The sequence below is a fragment of the Coturnix japonica genome, chromosome 12 (assembly GCF_054131305.1).
Source record: "Coturnix japonica strain WE chromosome 12, WE-NBRP24, whole genome shotgun sequence".
NCBI classification, from domain to species: domain Eukaryota; kingdom Metazoa; phylum Chordata; class Aves; order Galliformes; family Phasianidae; genus Coturnix; species Coturnix japonica.
Genome location: NC_140674.1, coordinates 9,749,624 through 9,766,876, shown reverse-complemented (window position 1 = coordinate 9,766,876; position 17,253 = coordinate 9,749,624). Strand labels below are relative to the sequence as shown.

The 17,253-nt window shown below is 45.3% G+C and overlaps 1 protein-coding gene and 1 long non-coding RNA gene across 6 annotated transcripts in view; one reads left to right on the top strand and one right to left on the bottom strand.

The window, feature by feature from the left end:
• Nucleotides 1-7,347, top strand: part of PID1 (phosphotyrosine interaction domain containing 1) — an 82,298-nt gene extending 74,951 nt beyond the window's left edge. For all 5 annotated transcript variants that reach the window (XM_032446699.2, XM_015871488.3, XM_085512910.1 and 2 more), the window contains one exon: nucleotides 5,757-7,347. In XM_032446699.2, the coding sequence (XP_032302590.1) occupies nucleotides 5,757-6,233 (477 nt within the window). In that variant the 3' untranslated portion in view covers nucleotides 6,234-7,347. The remainder of the gene's footprint in view (nucleotides 1-5,756) is intronic.
• A 3,623-nt stretch (nucleotides 7,348-10,970) lies between these two features.
• Nucleotides 10,971-17,253, bottom strand: part of LOC146758845 (uncharacterized) — a 186,982-nt gene continuing 180,699 nt past the window's right edge. The window contains exons 4-5 of the long non-coding RNA XR_014933187.1: nucleotides 14,051-14,154; nucleotides 10,971-13,567 (exon numbers count right to left, since the gene is read on the bottom strand). This is a non-coding gene — a long non-coding RNA (uncharacterized LOC146758845). The remainder of the gene's footprint in view (nucleotides 13,568-14,050; nucleotides 14,155-17,253) is intronic.

Here is a 17,253-nt window from a genome sequence, read left to right as displayed (position 1 = left end):
CCTTTACCTTCTCCTTTACCTTCTCCTTCACCTTCTCCTTCACCTTCTCCTTCACCTTCTCCTTCACCTTCTCCTTCACCTTCTCCTTTACCTTCTCCTTTACCTTCTCCTTTACCTTCTCCTTTACCTTCTCCTTTACCTTCTCCTATACCTTTTGCCTTTTCCTTTTGCCTTTTCCTTTTGCCTTTTCCTTTTGCCTTTTCCTTTTGCCTTTTTCCTTTCCCTTTCCCTTTCCCTTTCCCTTTCCCTTTCCTTTTTCCTCCCCCTCTCCTCCCCCTCTCCTCCCCCTCTCCTCCCCCTCTCCTCCCCCTCTCCTCCCTCCCCCTCCCCCTCCCCTCCGTTTCCCTTTCCCTTTCCCTTTCCTTTTTCCTCCCCTCTCCTCCCCTCTCCTCCCCCTCTCCTCCCCCTCTCCTCCCCCTCTCCTCCCCCTCTCCTCCCCCTCCCCCTCCCCTCCTCCTCCCCTCCCCTCCCTTTCCCTTTCCCTTTCCCTTTCCCTTTCCTTTCCCTTTCCTTTCCCTTTCCTTTTTCCTCCCCTTCCCTCCTCTCCCTCCCCTCCCCTCCCTTTCCCCTTCCCTCCCCTCCTCTTCCCCTTCCCTCCCCTCCCTTTTCCCCTTCCCTCCCCTCCTCTTCCCCTTCCCTTCCCTCCTCCTTTCCCTTTCCCTTCCCCCTCTCCTTTACCTTCTCCTTTACCTTCTCCTTTTCCTTTTGCCTTTTTCCTGTCCGTTTCCTGTCCCTTTCCTGTCCCTTTCCTCTCCCTCCCCTCCCTTTCCCCTTTCCCTTTCCCTTTCCTTTCCCTTTCCTTTCCCTTTCCTTTCCCTTTCCTTTCCCCCTTTCCTTTTTCCTTTCCTCCCCTTCCCTCCTCTCCCTCCCCTCCCCTCCCTTTCCCTCCCCTCCCTTTTCCCCTCCCCTCCCTTTCCCCTCCCCTCCCTTCCCTCCCCTCCCCTTCCCCCTCCCCTCCCCTCCCTCCCTTTCCCCCTCCCCTCCCTCCCCTCCCCTCCCTCCCCTCCCCTCCCCTCCCCTTCCCCTTCCCCTTCCCCTTCCCCTTCCCCTTCCCCTTCCCCTTCCCCTTCCCCTTCCCCTACCCCTTCCCCTTCCCCTTCCCTTCCCCTTCCCCTTCCCCTCTCCTTTACCTTCGCCTTTTCCTTTTGCCTTTTCCTTTTGCCTTTTCCTTTTGCCTTTTTCCCTTTCCCTTTCCCTTTCCCTTTCCCTTTCCCTTTCCCTTTCCCTTTCCCTTTCCCTTTCCTTTCCCTTTCCTTTCCCTTTCCTTTCCCTTTCCTTTTTCCTCCCCTTCCCTCCTCTCCCTCCCCTCCCCTCCCTGTTCCCCTTCCTCCCTCCCTCCTCTTCCCCTTCCCTCCCCTCCCTTTTCCCCCTTCCCTCCCCTCCTCTTCCCCTTCCCCTTCCCCTTCCCCTTTCCCTTTCCCTTTCCCTTCCCCTCTCCTTTACCTTCTCCTTTACCTTCTCCTTTACCTTCTCCTTTACCTTCTCCTTTACCTTCTCCTTTACCTTCTCCTTTACCTTCTCCTTTACCTTCTCCTTTACCTTCTCCTTTTCCTTTTGCCTTTTCCTTTTGCCTTTTCCTTTTGCCTTTTTCCTGTCCCTTTCCTGTCCCTTTCCTGTCCCTTTCCTCTCCCTCCCCTCCCTTTCCCTTTCCCTTTCCCTTTCCCTTTCCCTTTCCCTTTCCCTTTCCCTTTCCCTTTCCCTTTCCCTTTCCCTTTCCTTTCCCTTTCCTTTCCCTTTCCTTTCCCTTTCCTTTCCCTTTCCTTTCCCTTTCCTTTCCTTTCCCTTTCCTTTTTCCTCCCCTTCCCTCCTGTCCCTCCCCTCCCCTCCCTTTTCCCCTCCCCTCCCTTCCTCTCCCCTCCCCTTCCCCCTCCCCTCCCCTCCCCTAACCCTCCCCTCCCCTCCCTTCCCCTTCCCCTTCCCCTTCCCCTTCCCCTTCCCCTTCCCCTTCCCCTTCCCCTTCCCCTTCCCCTTCCCCTTCCCCTTCCCCTTTCCCTTTCCCTTTCCCTTCCCCTTTCCCTTCCCCTTTCCCTTCCCCTCTCCTTTACCTTCGCCTTTTCCTTTTGCCTTTTCCTTTTGCCTTTTCCCTTTCCCTTTCCCTTTCCCTTTCCCTTTCCCTTCCCTTTCCTTTCCTTTCCCTTTCCTTTCCCTTTCATTTCCCTTTCATTTCCCTTTCCTTTCCCTTTCCTTTCCCTTTCCTTTCCCTTTCCTTTCCCTTTCCTTTCCCTTTCCTTTTTCCTCCCCCTCTCCTCCCCCTCTCCTCCCCCTCCCCTCCCTTTCCCTTTCCCTTTCCCTTTCCCTTTCCTTTTTCCTCCCCTCTCCTCCCCCTCTCCTCCCCCTCTCCTCCCCCTCTCCTCCCCCTCTCCTCCCCCTCTCCTCTCCTCTCCTCTCCTCTCCTCTCCTCTCCTCTCCTCTCCTCTCCTCTCCTCTCCTCTCCTCTCCTCTCCTCTCCTCTCCTCTCCTCTCCTCTCCTCTCCTCTCCTCTCCTCTCCTCTCCTCTCCTCTCCTCTCCCCTCCCCTCCCCTCCCCTCCCCTCCCCTCCCCTCCCCTCCCCTCCCCTCCCCTCCCCTCCCCTCCCCTCCCCTCCCCTCCCCTCCCCTCCCCTCCCCTCCCCTCCCCTCCCCTCCCCTCCCCTCCCCTCCCCTCCCCTCCCCTCCCCTCCCCTCCCCTCCCCTCCCCTCCCCTCCCCTCCCCTCCCCTCCCCTCCCCTCCCCTCCCCTCCCCTTCTCAAGGATCATCCGCAGCATGCTGTGGTGTCTGTCTCTTGCTGTAGCCCTTCTCTGGGAGGTCTGAGGGTGCAGGCTCAGCTCTGAAGTGCTCCTGTCTGCATGCTCCAAGCAATCCTGGTCTTCTCTGGGGCACAAATTTTGCAGTGATGGCAGCATCTCTCCTGCATCCAGGCATTCAGAACAGCATTAGGGCAGTGACAAAGTGCATGAACAGGAGGCTAATTCTATTTTCCTCAGGGTTTAAGGGCTTTGTGCAAATCTCCTTGAAGTCTCTGAAGGACTTCTATTGCTGCAATGGCTTTGAATCTGACCCCAGATGCAAATTAACTTGCAGCATGTGTTAGTTGCTATCTGGCTTGCAAATATGAAGTGGTACTGAGCAAACCTTTGGAGGATACACTGACTACTTGTGAACGTGCAAAGTTGCACATTGATCTCAGTCTTTTCAAAGGATCGTGACTGCTGATGTATGTCAAACCACCCCCTGTATGTTGCAGCTACATTCTGTGCTCTTTCATGTGCTTTTTGTACGTGTTCAGTTGGCATTATGAGCTCTGAGGTTTTCTCTGACGTTACTGTACAGTACTTCAGGGAACTCATCTCTCATCACCAATAAAATAAAATGAAACTAAACACTGGTAGGCCTTGCCTTGCTAACGGTTCTAGCTGGTGCGGTTCCCACTGTGCCAAAAATTATAAAGCCATACAAGATTTAAAATATCCCCAGTGCAGAGCAACAACATTTATAGACAAAGAATAAGGCTTCTTATTTGTGAAATGTCAGTGCTATGAAATTGCTTTTTTGGCAGGAGTGCTTCAGCCACATGGACTTGCAGTACTGTTTTGTAAGCTTATTCCTTAATTATGACTTAATTTAGGTCTCCAAGCTTAAGAAAACCTATGAAACCAGCAGCAAAATATTTGTGTGGAGAATTCTGTTTGCATGGAATACCAAATTTGTACTCCTTGTGGATTTTTGATGTTTTCAAACTTGTATTTCTTTCTTCTGATCTTTTAATAGCATGTAAAAAACAACAAACTGATGCTGTGTACTTTATTTAATACAACGTTTTGTAGAAATTAGTTTGGAAAGCGCATGTGATTACTTTTTCTCCAATCACCTTGAGTAAAACACACCTGAGATTATAAGGCATCGTGAAATGCACCGTATTCTGTCTCAAACACTAACTGCTGCAAGAGATCATTTAGAAACAATTTTGCTTTCATATCTTTGTTCATAAATGCAACATTCTAACAATAGCAATAAAGAGAATGATCTGTGTAATTGTATTTTTATAGGACTGCTCTGTCTTTTTCTGGAGGAAATCTCTTTTCCCAGATTAAGTAGTCTTCCGTTCAGCTCTAAGTGGAATATTGCTGCTTCAGCAGCTGTGGAGAGTTAGGAGGGGAATGCTTTTCTGCAGCCTTAATATGGCATTTTGATAGGGACCACTCAGTGACTTTGACTTTTAGTGTACAAAATAGGGTAAAGGCACAAAAAACTCACTGCCTTTTTGTGTAGACCAGATAAAAGGAAAAATACTCAAAATGGGTGTTCAGAAAGGCTAAGAAGATGTGATTAAGCTGGATTTATTGCTAGATTTTTTTTTCTTAACAGTTTATTTTCTTAAATCAGTGTAGGGAACGTCTCAGCCCTGTAGCTTAGCCCTTTTCAAAGACAGAGCATTGAACAATTCTAAGCTATTCCTGGTTTAATACTTAAGCAGAAATGGCAGAATCACAGAATCATCAAAGTTAGAAAAGACCTAGAAGATCATCTAGTCCAACCATTACCAATACTTCCTAGCTAAATCATATTCCTCAACACAACATCCAAATGTTTCTTGAACACTCCCATGGTCGGTGACTCCACCACCTCCATGGGCAGTGCATTCCAATGCCTGACTACCCTTTCCAAGAAGTAATACTTCCTAATGTTCAGCCTGAATCTCCCCTGGCGCAGCTTAAAACCATTCCCTCTAGTTCTATCACTGATTACACGAGAGAAGAGGCCAACCCCCAGCTCACTACAACCTCCTTTCAGGAAGTTATAGAGAGCTGTAAGGTCTCCCCTGAGCCTCCTCTTCTCCAGGCTGAACAATCCCAGCTCTCTCAGCCGTTCCTCATAAGGCCTGTGCTCCAGACTCCTCACCAGCTTCGTTGCCCTCCTCTGAACATGTTCCAGGGCCTCAGTGTCTTTATTGCAGGGAGGGGCCCAAAACTGAACACAGTACTCGAGGTGCGGCCGCACCAATGCCAAGTACAGGGGGAAAATTACCTCCCTGTTCCTGCTAGTAACACTGTTTTTGATGCAAGCCAGGATGCCATTGGCCTTCTTGGCCACCCGGGTCTGTCGGCTCATGTTCAGCTGCGCATCAATCAGTACCCCCAGGTCCGTTTCCTCCACAGTCCTCCAGCCACTCCGCCCCAAGCCTATAGCGCTGCCTGGGGTTGTTGTGGCCAAAGTGCAGGACCCGGCATTTGGTCTTGTTGAACCTCATCCCGCTGGCTTCGGCCCAGCTCTCCAGCCTATCCAGATCCCTCTGCAGGGCCTCTCTACAGAAGCAGTAGAGAAACGAAACATTTAAACAGCTTTAAGTCCTCTGCTGTGACCGTGCTCTTTTGACATCTACTATTAGTGTCTGAAATAGAATACAAATAAGTAATCTGAATACAGTATACAATGAAAAAATATGGTAGTTAGCATCCTAGCTCCCTGGGGCCTGCTCTTGCTAATATGAGCTCAGCAGCATGAGCTTTCAACGTGGGCTTTTTACAGGTGACCTAAAGAGAGTGCAATCCCTTGATATTTGGAGAACAAACATTGTTAATGCTAGAATTCTTCATTTGAAGAAACAAATGCCTGGCCACCAGTTTGAAGGTTTTTTTTAGAAGAAGTGATGGGGTTACAGGGAAGTTTGGGCAGGGAGTTGCTTTAATTTTCAAGGCAAAAGAAAGGTCTCTGTGATAGCAGGAAGCAACACTGGAATCCAGTGTCTGTGTTTCACCTATCTTTGTTCTTCTTTGCAGGTTACTTATTTGGGTAAAGTTTCCACAACAGGGATGCAATTTTTGTCAGGCTGCACTGAGAAACCAGTCATTGAATTATGGAAGAAGCACACACTTGCCAGGGAGGATATTTACCCAGCTAACGCTCTTCTGGAAATTCGCCCTTTCCAAGTCTGGCTGCATCATCTAGACCTCAAAGGCGAGGCAACAGTCCACATGGATACCTTTCAGGTAGCACGTATAGCCTACTGCACTGCTGACCACAACATCAGCCCAAACATCTTTGCTTGGGTCTATAGGGAGATCAACGATGACTTGTCCTACCAGATGGACTGCCATGCTGTAGAGTGTGAGAGCAAGCTGGAGGCCAAGAAGCTGGCTCATGCCATGATGGAGGCCTTTAAGAAGACTTTTCACAGCATGAAAAGCGATGGCCGGATCCACAGGAATAGCTCATCAGAGGAAGTGTCTCATGGATTTGAATCTGATGATGGCTGACTGAACTCATTCATGATTCAGCAAAGGCAGAAACGGCCTAGGGAATCAGAGCTGATAGATGAATAAAGCAACAGTTGAAACTGGGGGACAAAAAGACTGCCAAACTCTTGGCTGACTAGCTTTTTAAATCAAGAGAGTAATTTGGTACCTAAAGATATGCATCATTTAAGTAATTACATTACATTGAAACCTGCTGCTGTTGTAAACACAAGGAAAAAAGCTTCCCCCTCTTTTGTCCCAGATGTCTTGCACCCACTCATTGCTGTCCCTGTCTCATCTCTGTAGTTCAGGTGCATACTGCAAAGTAGAGTCATTTCTGTTTATCATAAAAGACTGGACAGGCAGTATTATTAGTTGCTCCTCTGGCATTCCTAGCTGGGGGCTGGTGATGATGCAGAAGAGCAAACAGACCTGGAAAGCTCCTGAAGAATCTCTCTGTGATGCATTGCAAAAATCATTTGATCATACATAGGCTAAGACAGCCATACATAGCCTTTTAGACTAGTGGTCTGGCATTCTGCAGTTAATTCACATTTCACAGATTAAAGAATGAAAAAAGTTGCTTGTATGTACACATTATATCATATGCTATCCTTTATTTTATTCATTGTACCTATTTTCTTAATATACCTGCTGCCACCTCTTTCACTCAGCACCAGTAGTTGCAGTTGCAGACTGCAGGATACCAAAAAGGGTGAGCCCATGGTGGCTAGGAGTACAGCAAGCCAGCATCCTTAACTGGGCATTTTCAAGCCCTTATATGCTCCCCAAGTGAGTGACCCACTTGTAAAGAGTTGAGGGACTTCTTGGGTCTGTTGTCAGTGTTTGAATTGTACTTTTCATCAACCTCAGGTCTGAAGTGGTATGAAGATGATAGCCTCAACTCCATGTTCTGTTGGCCCTGTTTGGATGGAGCTGGTGCTGCCTAGTCAGGAAGCCAGGGCCACATTACCATAAAGATCAAAGGAAATGATTCAGTAGGAGCCAGATTTGAATATCTGTTCTGGTTGAGAAGCTCATGTTAAGATTCTCATACTTTTCCTTGTCCATAGATATAAAGAATCATGCCTTTCTTAAACGCAGATGTTTAATAAAACTCAGATAAAAGGAAAAATGTGTTTCACTTGATATTTTTTAAGGCCAAGAGCAGATCAATACTTTACAAACAATGCTGATCCTTTATACAATGCTATTTGTAATTCTGGTACTGTTAGGGGCACTGGGGCACCTTACAGAGGCCTTAAAAGAAAGCTAACTGAAGCAGATAGCTCACTGTGTTTTGTGGGGTTATATGCGAGTGTGTATGTGTGAGTCCAGTGTTAAAGCATATAGATGAGCATGGAGATACACCAAGGAGGGCCCAAACCCCTTAAAATATGCTTATTGCTTTGCAATGTATGTAAACTATTTTGGAACATAAATGCATTCAAACTTTAATAATAATAAAAAAAATGTTTGAGTTAAAATGTGGGAATTTTAAGCTGTCTTTCCAAAGCAAATGACAAGATTTTGTTTCACCCATGTGGGTTTTTTGTTCAGTTGCTCAAGGGGAGTGAAAATGTCAATTTATTTCCATCTGACATTGCAACAGTCTTCGTGTTATCCTCTGTATTTTTTTTTACTTTAAATTTTTGATATAAATTATTACTAATGAAGTACACTATGTAGACAGGATTTATAATTTTGGCTTTGCAGGAGCCTTCTGAGATACCTGCACCTCAAACCATTGGGCCAGTTTAAATGAGCCCTGCTTACATAAACTGCAGAATGGCTCGTGGCTTAGGTGTGGGTAATGCTGTCATTCTAAGATGTGATGGAAAGTACAGCAAGAGTAGCAGTGTAGCACAATCCTAGACTGCAGCGATTAAGAACAAACCTAAAAGCAGCAGCTATGGACAACAAAAGAAAAACCTCTTACCTCTAGAAGGCTTCCAGTAGGCAGGGATCTCTAGTGAGATGCTCTTGCCTCCACTGCCAGCCCTTAAATGAGGTCTGGGAAGGGGTGCATCCTGGCTCCTCCCCTTCCAATCAGGTACATTGCATGCAGCTGAGCACCCCTGGGTTGGCCCTGCCTGCCCACCAGGTGCTCAATCACTGCTTCAAGCTGTGACTCGGCATTTCCACTACAGTGTGGCATCAGATTGTGGATTGGGGAACAAAACACCAGGCTGGAGGGTCCCAGGGCTGTTTCTTTCTTTATCTTTGGTTATCATTTTCCAGATATGGCTTTAACTTTTTGTTGTTGTTGTTCTTACAGTGCTCATTTGGAAGCAGAAAGCAGCGTATAGGCTGTATGTTGGTCAAACTAAAATCTGAAGCCTGTCACACATGTATCTTTGTTTCAATCAAAGCCAAAATGAGGCAAAACTTACCTCAGCTTTTGACAAATTATTTTTTTTTTTTTTTTGCACAGAGATGTTGCCGTGTTTTTAAATCTTTATTTGCTTGAATGTTCTGCCACCAAAGCTGCTCCAAATCAGCGTGAGAGCCCTGGTTCCATCATCTCAGGCTGGTGAGGCTTACAGTCCCGCACACAGCCCACAGCACAGTGGCTGCTGCATGTATGGCCCCCAGCAGCCTCAACTTGGGCCTCCTGGTACACCAGGGAGTTCTGGCAGGGGCAGCTCCTGCAGTACCCAGCACTGCGGTGTCTGCAGCACTCCTCAGCATTCTGAGACTGAGGATTACGGGGGAATTCTGAATGATAAACATGAAGCACAAAGCAGAAAATTCTCATCTAGTGATCAGAAAGTCAGACCATTTGAAACATGAACCAGATATTTTCTAAGGCTGCAAGCATGCAGGAGGATGTGAGGGAACATGAGCTGCAGTTCGTCTTAGAAAACAGGAGATTTGAAAAATAATCAGTTTCATGAGTTTGGATCCTTAGATCACTTTGAGTTCTTGCCAAATCGCTCCACATTATCAACGCCAAATGTGTGATAGCATTTGCATGAAGGAGAAAAGCTTTGACTCCACAATATCCAGAGTATCAGTTATCACTGAATATCTGTTGCCAGTAGATACGGAATGAAACAATACGTTAAACTTTCCCCTCGATTAATCTGCTGGAAAAGGAGAATCATAACATTTCCATCAGAAGTCCCTTCCAGTTGGCTGAAGACTTTTGTTTTCCACTACAAAGAGCTCAGTTTTGGATCTCACCATATCCCTTTGTGGGCTGACGAGTTCCTTCAGCATCAGCCAGGAGAACTCAGAAGGGCTTTATTTCCTTTTTCTGTTTGTAGGAGGCATAGAGAAGAGTTAAATATCTAAGTAAGTGTGCAGTTAGAAGAAGGAGAGAGGAGAGCCTTAAGTTCATTAGAGCTCAACATCAGTGCACAGCATCATTAGGTTCTCTGCTTGTACACATATATATGTATATATACATGTGTATGTGTGCATATGCATCTTTAAATTTGATGCTTGCTAATAAGCTTTTCATGTGTCACGGGTACATGTAATCAGAGGTGTATTTATGAAGGCACACCTGCATGATAGCAGTCAGATAAATGGCTGACATCTTAAAAAGTTCTTTTTTTTTTTTTTTTTTTTTAAGTGGGAAGCAAGTTACCTTGTCTATCTACATACAGCATTTAATATCCTGTATGTAGTATTTACTACTTACCACCGGAGCCGTTCCATCCCATGCCTGATGAGCTGCTGTAAGAATGATGTATGATTGGGTTCATTTTCCCCTGTGGCAGTAGAGCTCTGAATCAAGATCTCTTAAATTATTAATTTGTGTGTAATTGGGAAGTGATAGTTTAAATGTATGGTTGTTATCCTGTTGTTTAGCATTGTCTGCTAAGAGTTTAAAGAGAATGCATCCTATGTAGAAAACAGGGACATTCATTATAACTTTTTTCTTATGCACTTTTAAACAGACACAGGGTATTTTTCAAAGGTTCTTCTTTTGTGAAGGTCAATCAGAGAGTTTACTTCCTTTCCTGTACAATTTATGGTGACTGGCTGCCCTTATCCACAGCACCAGGAGCATGTAAATGGGCCTTTTGTCTCCACAACACCATCTTACTGCACGCTGCCCTGGGGCCAGGCTGGGGGCAGACACATGGATTTGATGAAAATGATGGTGTGTCTGGAGAGATGCTATTGTGTCTTCTGCAGTGTGCTGCCTGAAAGGTGTTTTACAGTATGTTGGCAGGACAGCCCCAGTGCATGTGCTGCCAGCAGGATCAGAGCTGTGACAGCTGCTCTTGGGCAGGACAGATACAAACCTGGCTTACCCCGCTGGAAGAGGAGCATCAGGTCATGCGTCTCAGCAACAGAAGTGGTCTGCAGCAAGCTCTTTTCAGAAGAACTGAGTTGAGGAAGTAGATTTGTAATGTACAGCTGAGGCAGCATTAAAAAATATTTGGAGTAACAATCTCCACCTCCCAAGCACATCCTAGCAGTACGTTTGAAGATCCTAATGCTGTTCCAATCACCTAAGGCAATGGAGCTTGAGCATGAGCCCAGCATCTCGTAGCAGCAGGTCATGTAGGCAGAGATGTGATTTCCAATTACTGGCAGGCAGGAGGGGAGCATCTGAGAGTGCTTGTTTCGATTTTGGAGTGTCTGTGGTGGAAGGTGTATGTGAAAAGGCTATTAATGTTTCCTCATCAGGAGGAAACTGCTCGTGTGTTAACACAGAGACTGGGTGCACTTTGATGGGCAAGGTAAGAACTCCTAATGAAAAGGCCACAAAAGCAGCCCCGCAATCATGGCAAAAAAGTGTTTCTTTTATACAAAACTTGACCATGCCTTCACGAGGGAGAACATTACTATGCTGACTGTGGTGCCTCTTTTCTTTCCCAGAGTGGGAAGATGTTACCAGATAAGTTGTCTGTTGTGCTTTGATTTGCGTTCTGCATTACATTCTCTGTTATTTTCCTGTAAATTGTATTGCTGTCAGAAAGAGAGGAAATATTATAATCCTATGAATAATGCATAATGTGGATGTTTTTTTTCCCTTTTTCGTGAGCAGCATAGATTTTCTGGGAACAATGGCCAGGAGAAGATTGCTGGCATTGCCTTACAGATTTCATTCTGTGAAAGAAGTAATGATGTTTGAAGGTTGGTATCAGTCATGTGCATGTGGAAAAAGTAAGTAAGTTATCACTATCTGTCTCCAATTAGTTACCACTTGTTTAGAGAGAGTGGAAAGAGTTTCAGACATAATTACTGTGGATATTATTAATGAAGGTTTTCTTGCACAGTTGGGTTAGATTCTTGTGCCCTTGCTCCTGAGTGTTTGGTGCCATGCCGCTGCTCCCTGTCTCACGCTCATCTTTAATGGATCCCAGACCCGGTGGTTTCAAGTAACAGCAGATATTCCAAATCCTGGGAGAATAATATGCAGAGGAATGTTAAAGGAAACTCCTCTGGAAAGGAAAAATAGGGTTAATGATGACATTGCTGCCAGTGGGATATTTTCATAGCCAAAAAACATGTTAGGTTTATCCAAATGCAGAAACAGGTGAAAATGGAATTGTGCCATACCACAGAGGTGCTCCAGGCTGATGCACGGTGCTTCAGGATCACCTGGGCTCTCCTATGGAGTTTGTTCCTGATTCTCTATGGGCTCTCCAGGTTATTTGTGTTTCTTCTTGTCAGCTCTCCTCACAACTAAATGGCATTCTTGTCTCCCTTTCCTGCTTCTAATTACCATTTCTATTCAGCAGTGAAGGGAGGAGTGCTGTGAGGAGCTGGAGCCAGACATACCATGCCAGGACCTGCAAGGTCACTGCTGACACGGCCCTCCTGCTTTGCCCATCCTCTGTGTCCCCAGGAGGTCATCATCACCTCCAATAAGCTCTGCTCTGCTCTCTGGGTGCTGTGTTTTCTGTAGGTCCTGTGCCCCAATGACACTTGTGACCTGCCAGAAAAATATCTCGCTGTCCCCGAGTGTTTATGTGATAAAGTGTTGGTCTGTGCGGAGCTGAAGGGAAAAGGTCAGTGCCCTTCCTACTGTTGGCAGGAGGATGACCAGCAACAAGTGCCTGGCAGTCACTAATTCACTCATTAGAGGCCTCTGTGGGTGTGCTCATAGGAGAGTAGCCACGTCTGTACTGCTGATGAGAAGCACAGATGTCAGGATGGCAGTGTGGATAGGACTGGTGTCTCAGCTGGTGTGGAACAGCCCAGGCATCCCTGGCTGTGGGGTCCTTCAACAGCTCAGACAGGCTGTGGGTTAGTGAGAGCTGGGGGGAACACGCCAGGTCAGGACATTCCTGCAGTGATCCTGCAGGAATCACAGTGCTTCATCTGCCAGAAGGACAAGGTGGTGCTGAGTTGTGCTAAGCTGCTCTAGGCCAGCTCACTCCAATGCAGCAGGTTGCCACGTTCCCAGTGCTTTGCTTACAGAAATCTTAATTTATGCTATTAGAAATGGTACAAACAAAGAGTTTGAGCACGGTTTATATTTTGCTTGAGCACTGCAGTGGGTCTCAGCTAATTCATCAGCAGCGGTTCGTTCTGCTCGAAATCCAAGGGAATGGCTCCTCTCCTGGGGCATTTCTTCCAACTTAATTGCCAAGTTATAGTGAAATACGAGGTTCGCTGTTGTCTGCTGGAGCACTGGGGATTCTGTTTTGTTGGCACATTTTTCATGACCCCGTGTCAGCAGCATAACTAGGCTATGAGATAATTTGTATGCTTTAGACGAGCAGCTGAATGCATCTTCTCCAGAGAGAAAAATAAGTTTGATCGGTCCAGCAGCGCTAATTAACTAAAACTGAGAAATAACTTTAATTTTGCAGATTAAGTGATGTCAGACCATGCAAGACATTAATAACTGCTAAGCAGGTGGAAACTGAAATGGTCAAAACTGGCAGAAAGCAAAACTTAATAAAAATGAGAAAAACAGTACCTGTGTCTGGGAAAAAATAATACTACAACTCAAAAGGTCGTATGAAAACCCAAAGGAAAGAGGGGTGTGTTCTTATTTCCTTGCTTCAGTGCCTTAGTTTTACAATAGCTTCCCTCTCATTTCCCAATTAAGCAATTTTGAAGTTGTGAGAAAGGACAACTGTCCTGTTAGCCCAGCTTCTCCTCCTGGTGCCGTTGCAGGTGTCCCACTGTTGTTGCAAGATCTTGGATGCTATTGGCTGTATTGAAATATTGTTGGCAGCAGGGATGAGGATTAAATAGCATAGGAAGAAGCAGATTTGCAATGGTGTCTGCTAATCCTTGAACTATCTCTCTGTGATGTATGTAGCTTTAAGGAGAGATGAAGGATGGATTCTTCTCCATGCACAAGAGGTAACTGCGTAAAAATCCTTCTATTGGGAGGTGCAGCAGTGACCAGCCTGGCAATGCAATTCTCCAGCTTCCTGGAAAAGAAGCGTTTCCATGGGAGTATTAGAAATCCTCCCCAGGAACTGAAGCTGCCAAGGCTTATTGTGGCTGGGAGACCAGTGGCCTGATCCCAGCAGCCTGGTCGAGGAGGGACATCAGCTCCTGCTGGTCACCACAGAGCTGCAGCTGGGGAAACAGCTCACAGACAAGCTCCAGTTTTTGTTTTGTTTTCAAAGCATTTTGCCTTTTATTTCCAATTTCTGTAGTCCCTGCCATGTCAGGCAGGATCTTCTGTGGCCAGATGTCCTGCTCTGCTCACTGTTGGAGGCCGTTTCCCTCACCAGCTGCAGAGCATAATTGTTTGTACAGCTGAGCCATGGTGCACCTAAACTTAAACATGAAAATCACAGCATCACAGAATCAAAAAGATTGGAAAAGATCACTAAGATCATCTAGTCCAACTGTCAACCCTTCCCCACCACGCCCCCTAAAGCATGACCCCCGGTGCTGCATTTCACCTTGTCATGAAAACCTCCAGGGATGGTGACTCCACCACCTCCTTGGCAGCCTGTTGGTAAGGTTCTGTCCAGTAGAAATACATGTTCAACAGCAGGGAGCATATCTGAGGAGGAAAACAGTGAAGGTAAAAAGCTTCATTCTTCAGATATTCCTGACCCCATTCTCTTTTGTTAGGACCTGGTCTGAAGTTCAAAGAGACCCACAGTGAAGTGGTGATGCATCTCACAATGCAAACAAGAGAAAATGAGTTTAATAGTGCTGCATTCCCTACATCCCATAATTTTATCAGTAAGCTCTCAGACTTCTCGAAATTACTCTGAAATTGGCAGCCTAGATTAATATTCTCTACCATTTTGCCATCACATGCGATTTCAGTTCTCAAGTGACTCCAATTTTAAACTTTCAGTGATTTAAACAGCTGCACTGTGCACAGACTCAAGTGAGGACATGCTTTTGTAATCAAGCAGCCCAACTCCAAATGTTATGGTTTGATGGTTACTGTGCCATTCAAACTATGCCCCATTACACAGAAGTAAATTCCTTTGATTTTACCAAAGAGACCATAAATATGACAAAAAGCATAGCTGGAAAACATGATTTCATGCCTGGATTTTTCAGCTCATTTTTAATACAAGGAATAAATAAAGCGATCTCTGGAAGGGGCATCTCTTTGCACCAAATTATGTTTGGATTGTCTGCACGGTTAGCAGAGCTCATTGAGAGGCTTTCCAGAAAATAACTGTAACACAGTTTAGAAAAACAGTTTTCAAATCAAAAGAATGAGAGTAAGAGAGTAACTTCCCATTTCAGTAGTTTAACATTGTGGAAGCTCAGGGCACGGGGGGAGGAAGCTGTTCTGCTTGATAGAAAAAATGTAGATGATGTTCCATAAATGCATAAATAAAACTAATTGTCAGCAGTTGTATAGTTGGCAAACTGTAAGGCTTATTGCTTGCAAATTTCTTACTGCATCCTTTCCTTTTTCCCCCAAGGTGATGTAATGTTTTCATCTCCGAAAACCTGGTTTCGAGAAAAGATTTGTCTCCAAAATGGAAATCTGCTTTTGATTCAACCTTAGGTACAAGCAGACAGCACTTTTCAGTCCTATTTCTTCGATTACTGCAGCCTTTCTTCAAGAAAAGTCCCAGCACACGTTGCCCAGTGCACGTGCAGTCTCTGTTGAAGGTTATGCAGGTCCCAGCATTCATTCGCCACCAGCAAAAAAGAACAGCATAAATTCAATCAGAATTTGTAAACAAAATTGAATAGCTGTGCCATCTGGTGCTAGTGAAGCAAAGCATACAACAGTATGCACAGGTACAATAATTGAGAATTTAATTGGGGTAATTAAGTTTAATACATAATAAAATTTTATAGTAAACATTTAAAATGCTCCTAAAAATGTAAGTGCTTATTTTCTCCACGTTTGATAGAAAGGTACTCATTACAAACACATCTATTGGGCAATTTTGCTCTGTGAGTTTTTAGGCAAAGTGTTGACTTGCATCAAAGCCTGAGCACACGGTTGGCAAGTGACTTGAGCTGGTGTTGGACTGGGGCCAGGAGGCCAAAGGGTACGCTGTAAAAATGTAATTATGCTTCTGAAAAACTCAAATCAGGAACTTTTCTTGCCAACATTCTTGGGTTTTTTTGGTTTTTTTTTTAATGTGCACAAAAAAAATGTCCCCTGTCTGAGGCAGTTTAGATGCTGTCAGTGCCAGAGGGGAGATGAAGGGTGGAGTGAAGGGACAGGGTTAAAGGCTCAGTGCAGTTCTCCATCTCTGCTTTCCCCAGCTCCTTCAGATGGGCTGGTGGCAGTGCCAGTATCAAAGGACATTTGCTGAGAAGGTCAAGAGAAAGGCTGCAGTAAACCAGTCTCACCTGTGACTTGTAGCACTGGGACAGGGGGTCGAAAGCCCGTGGGAGCCCACTGTGAGTAGACAGGCTTGACAGTACTGAAATTTGGGTGCTGTTACAAAATTATTCAAAGCTAATGTAATAACAATAATGTTTGGCTGCAGATTAATGCCTTTAGAAATTCGAGATTCTGTGCAAAATTGTTTATCAGTTAAGCAGAGCTTCGAGGCTCAGTGTGCACTGTTGCACCATCAGCTCACTCTAGAGCATCAGGAATTCTTGTCTAGAAGCAGCTCAGAGGCGCCTGGCGCAAACAGGATAATGCCAGAGCAAAACCCAAGGCAAATTGTGCAATTTTACATTTATGTGGGTAAGCAGCCAAAATTTTTGTGTGCACTTCAAGCATAGCAAATACTATTTTTTTTTCTTTTCACAGACATAAATGTTAAGAAGACACAGAAAAATGTAATATGAATCCCTTCTGTAGTCTGTTTCATGCATTATCAGGTCCTTGATAGTGGCCTGTAGTCCAGGCTTCAGACCACGTCCCCGTAATGCTAGAACCTGCTCACTGGAGGACTTTTATTCTGCAGTCTCATGAGTCTGCCCTGAAATATGAGTGCTTATATCTTTTAAAACGTATTTACCTCATCCAGGGCCATCTGATATTCTCATTTTCTATGGATATGCCTAATTTGTCTTTGAATCCTATTAAGCTATTTGAGTGCAATGATAACATGTGGCAATGAGTTAATAGGTTGTGCACATGCTGTGCAACTCTTTTTTTTGGAAATCAGTAGTAAATCTTTAATGATGTTAAGATCTGTTTGTTCCTTCATGCAGAATTCCTTGTTCTGATACAGGGGTAAAGCTCATCCCATTCTTTTCTTGTCTGCCATTATTTATGCAGCTGAATATGTGCCCTTGTGTTTGCGTCTGCCTCAAATTACAAACTTAGCATGTCACCACTGGGTTTTATTTTCTTCTTGGAGGTCTCCAAGTTCTGCTCTATTCTATCTGTAACACCGATCAACCGCTCAATCTGGATTGCAATAAAACTCTCAATATTTCTCTTATATGGGTGCTTCCATTCTAGAAATATCTGGCACAGTGCTGGAGAAACTGCAGACGTACACCAGCAGAAATGTTTAAAGTTATGCAGAGCATTTTCAGACTTAGTGGTTTGCTTGCAATTTCTCATGCTTGGTGAGCAACAGCAGAAGAAACACAGCACAATTTCTGCACTGACTGGATTCCCACAGACACCTGGGGACTGATGGGCAAAGCTTGTTCTCGACTTTGGAATTTCCCAGCCAGGAATTCTTCCTAAAAATCTCCCCTGGGT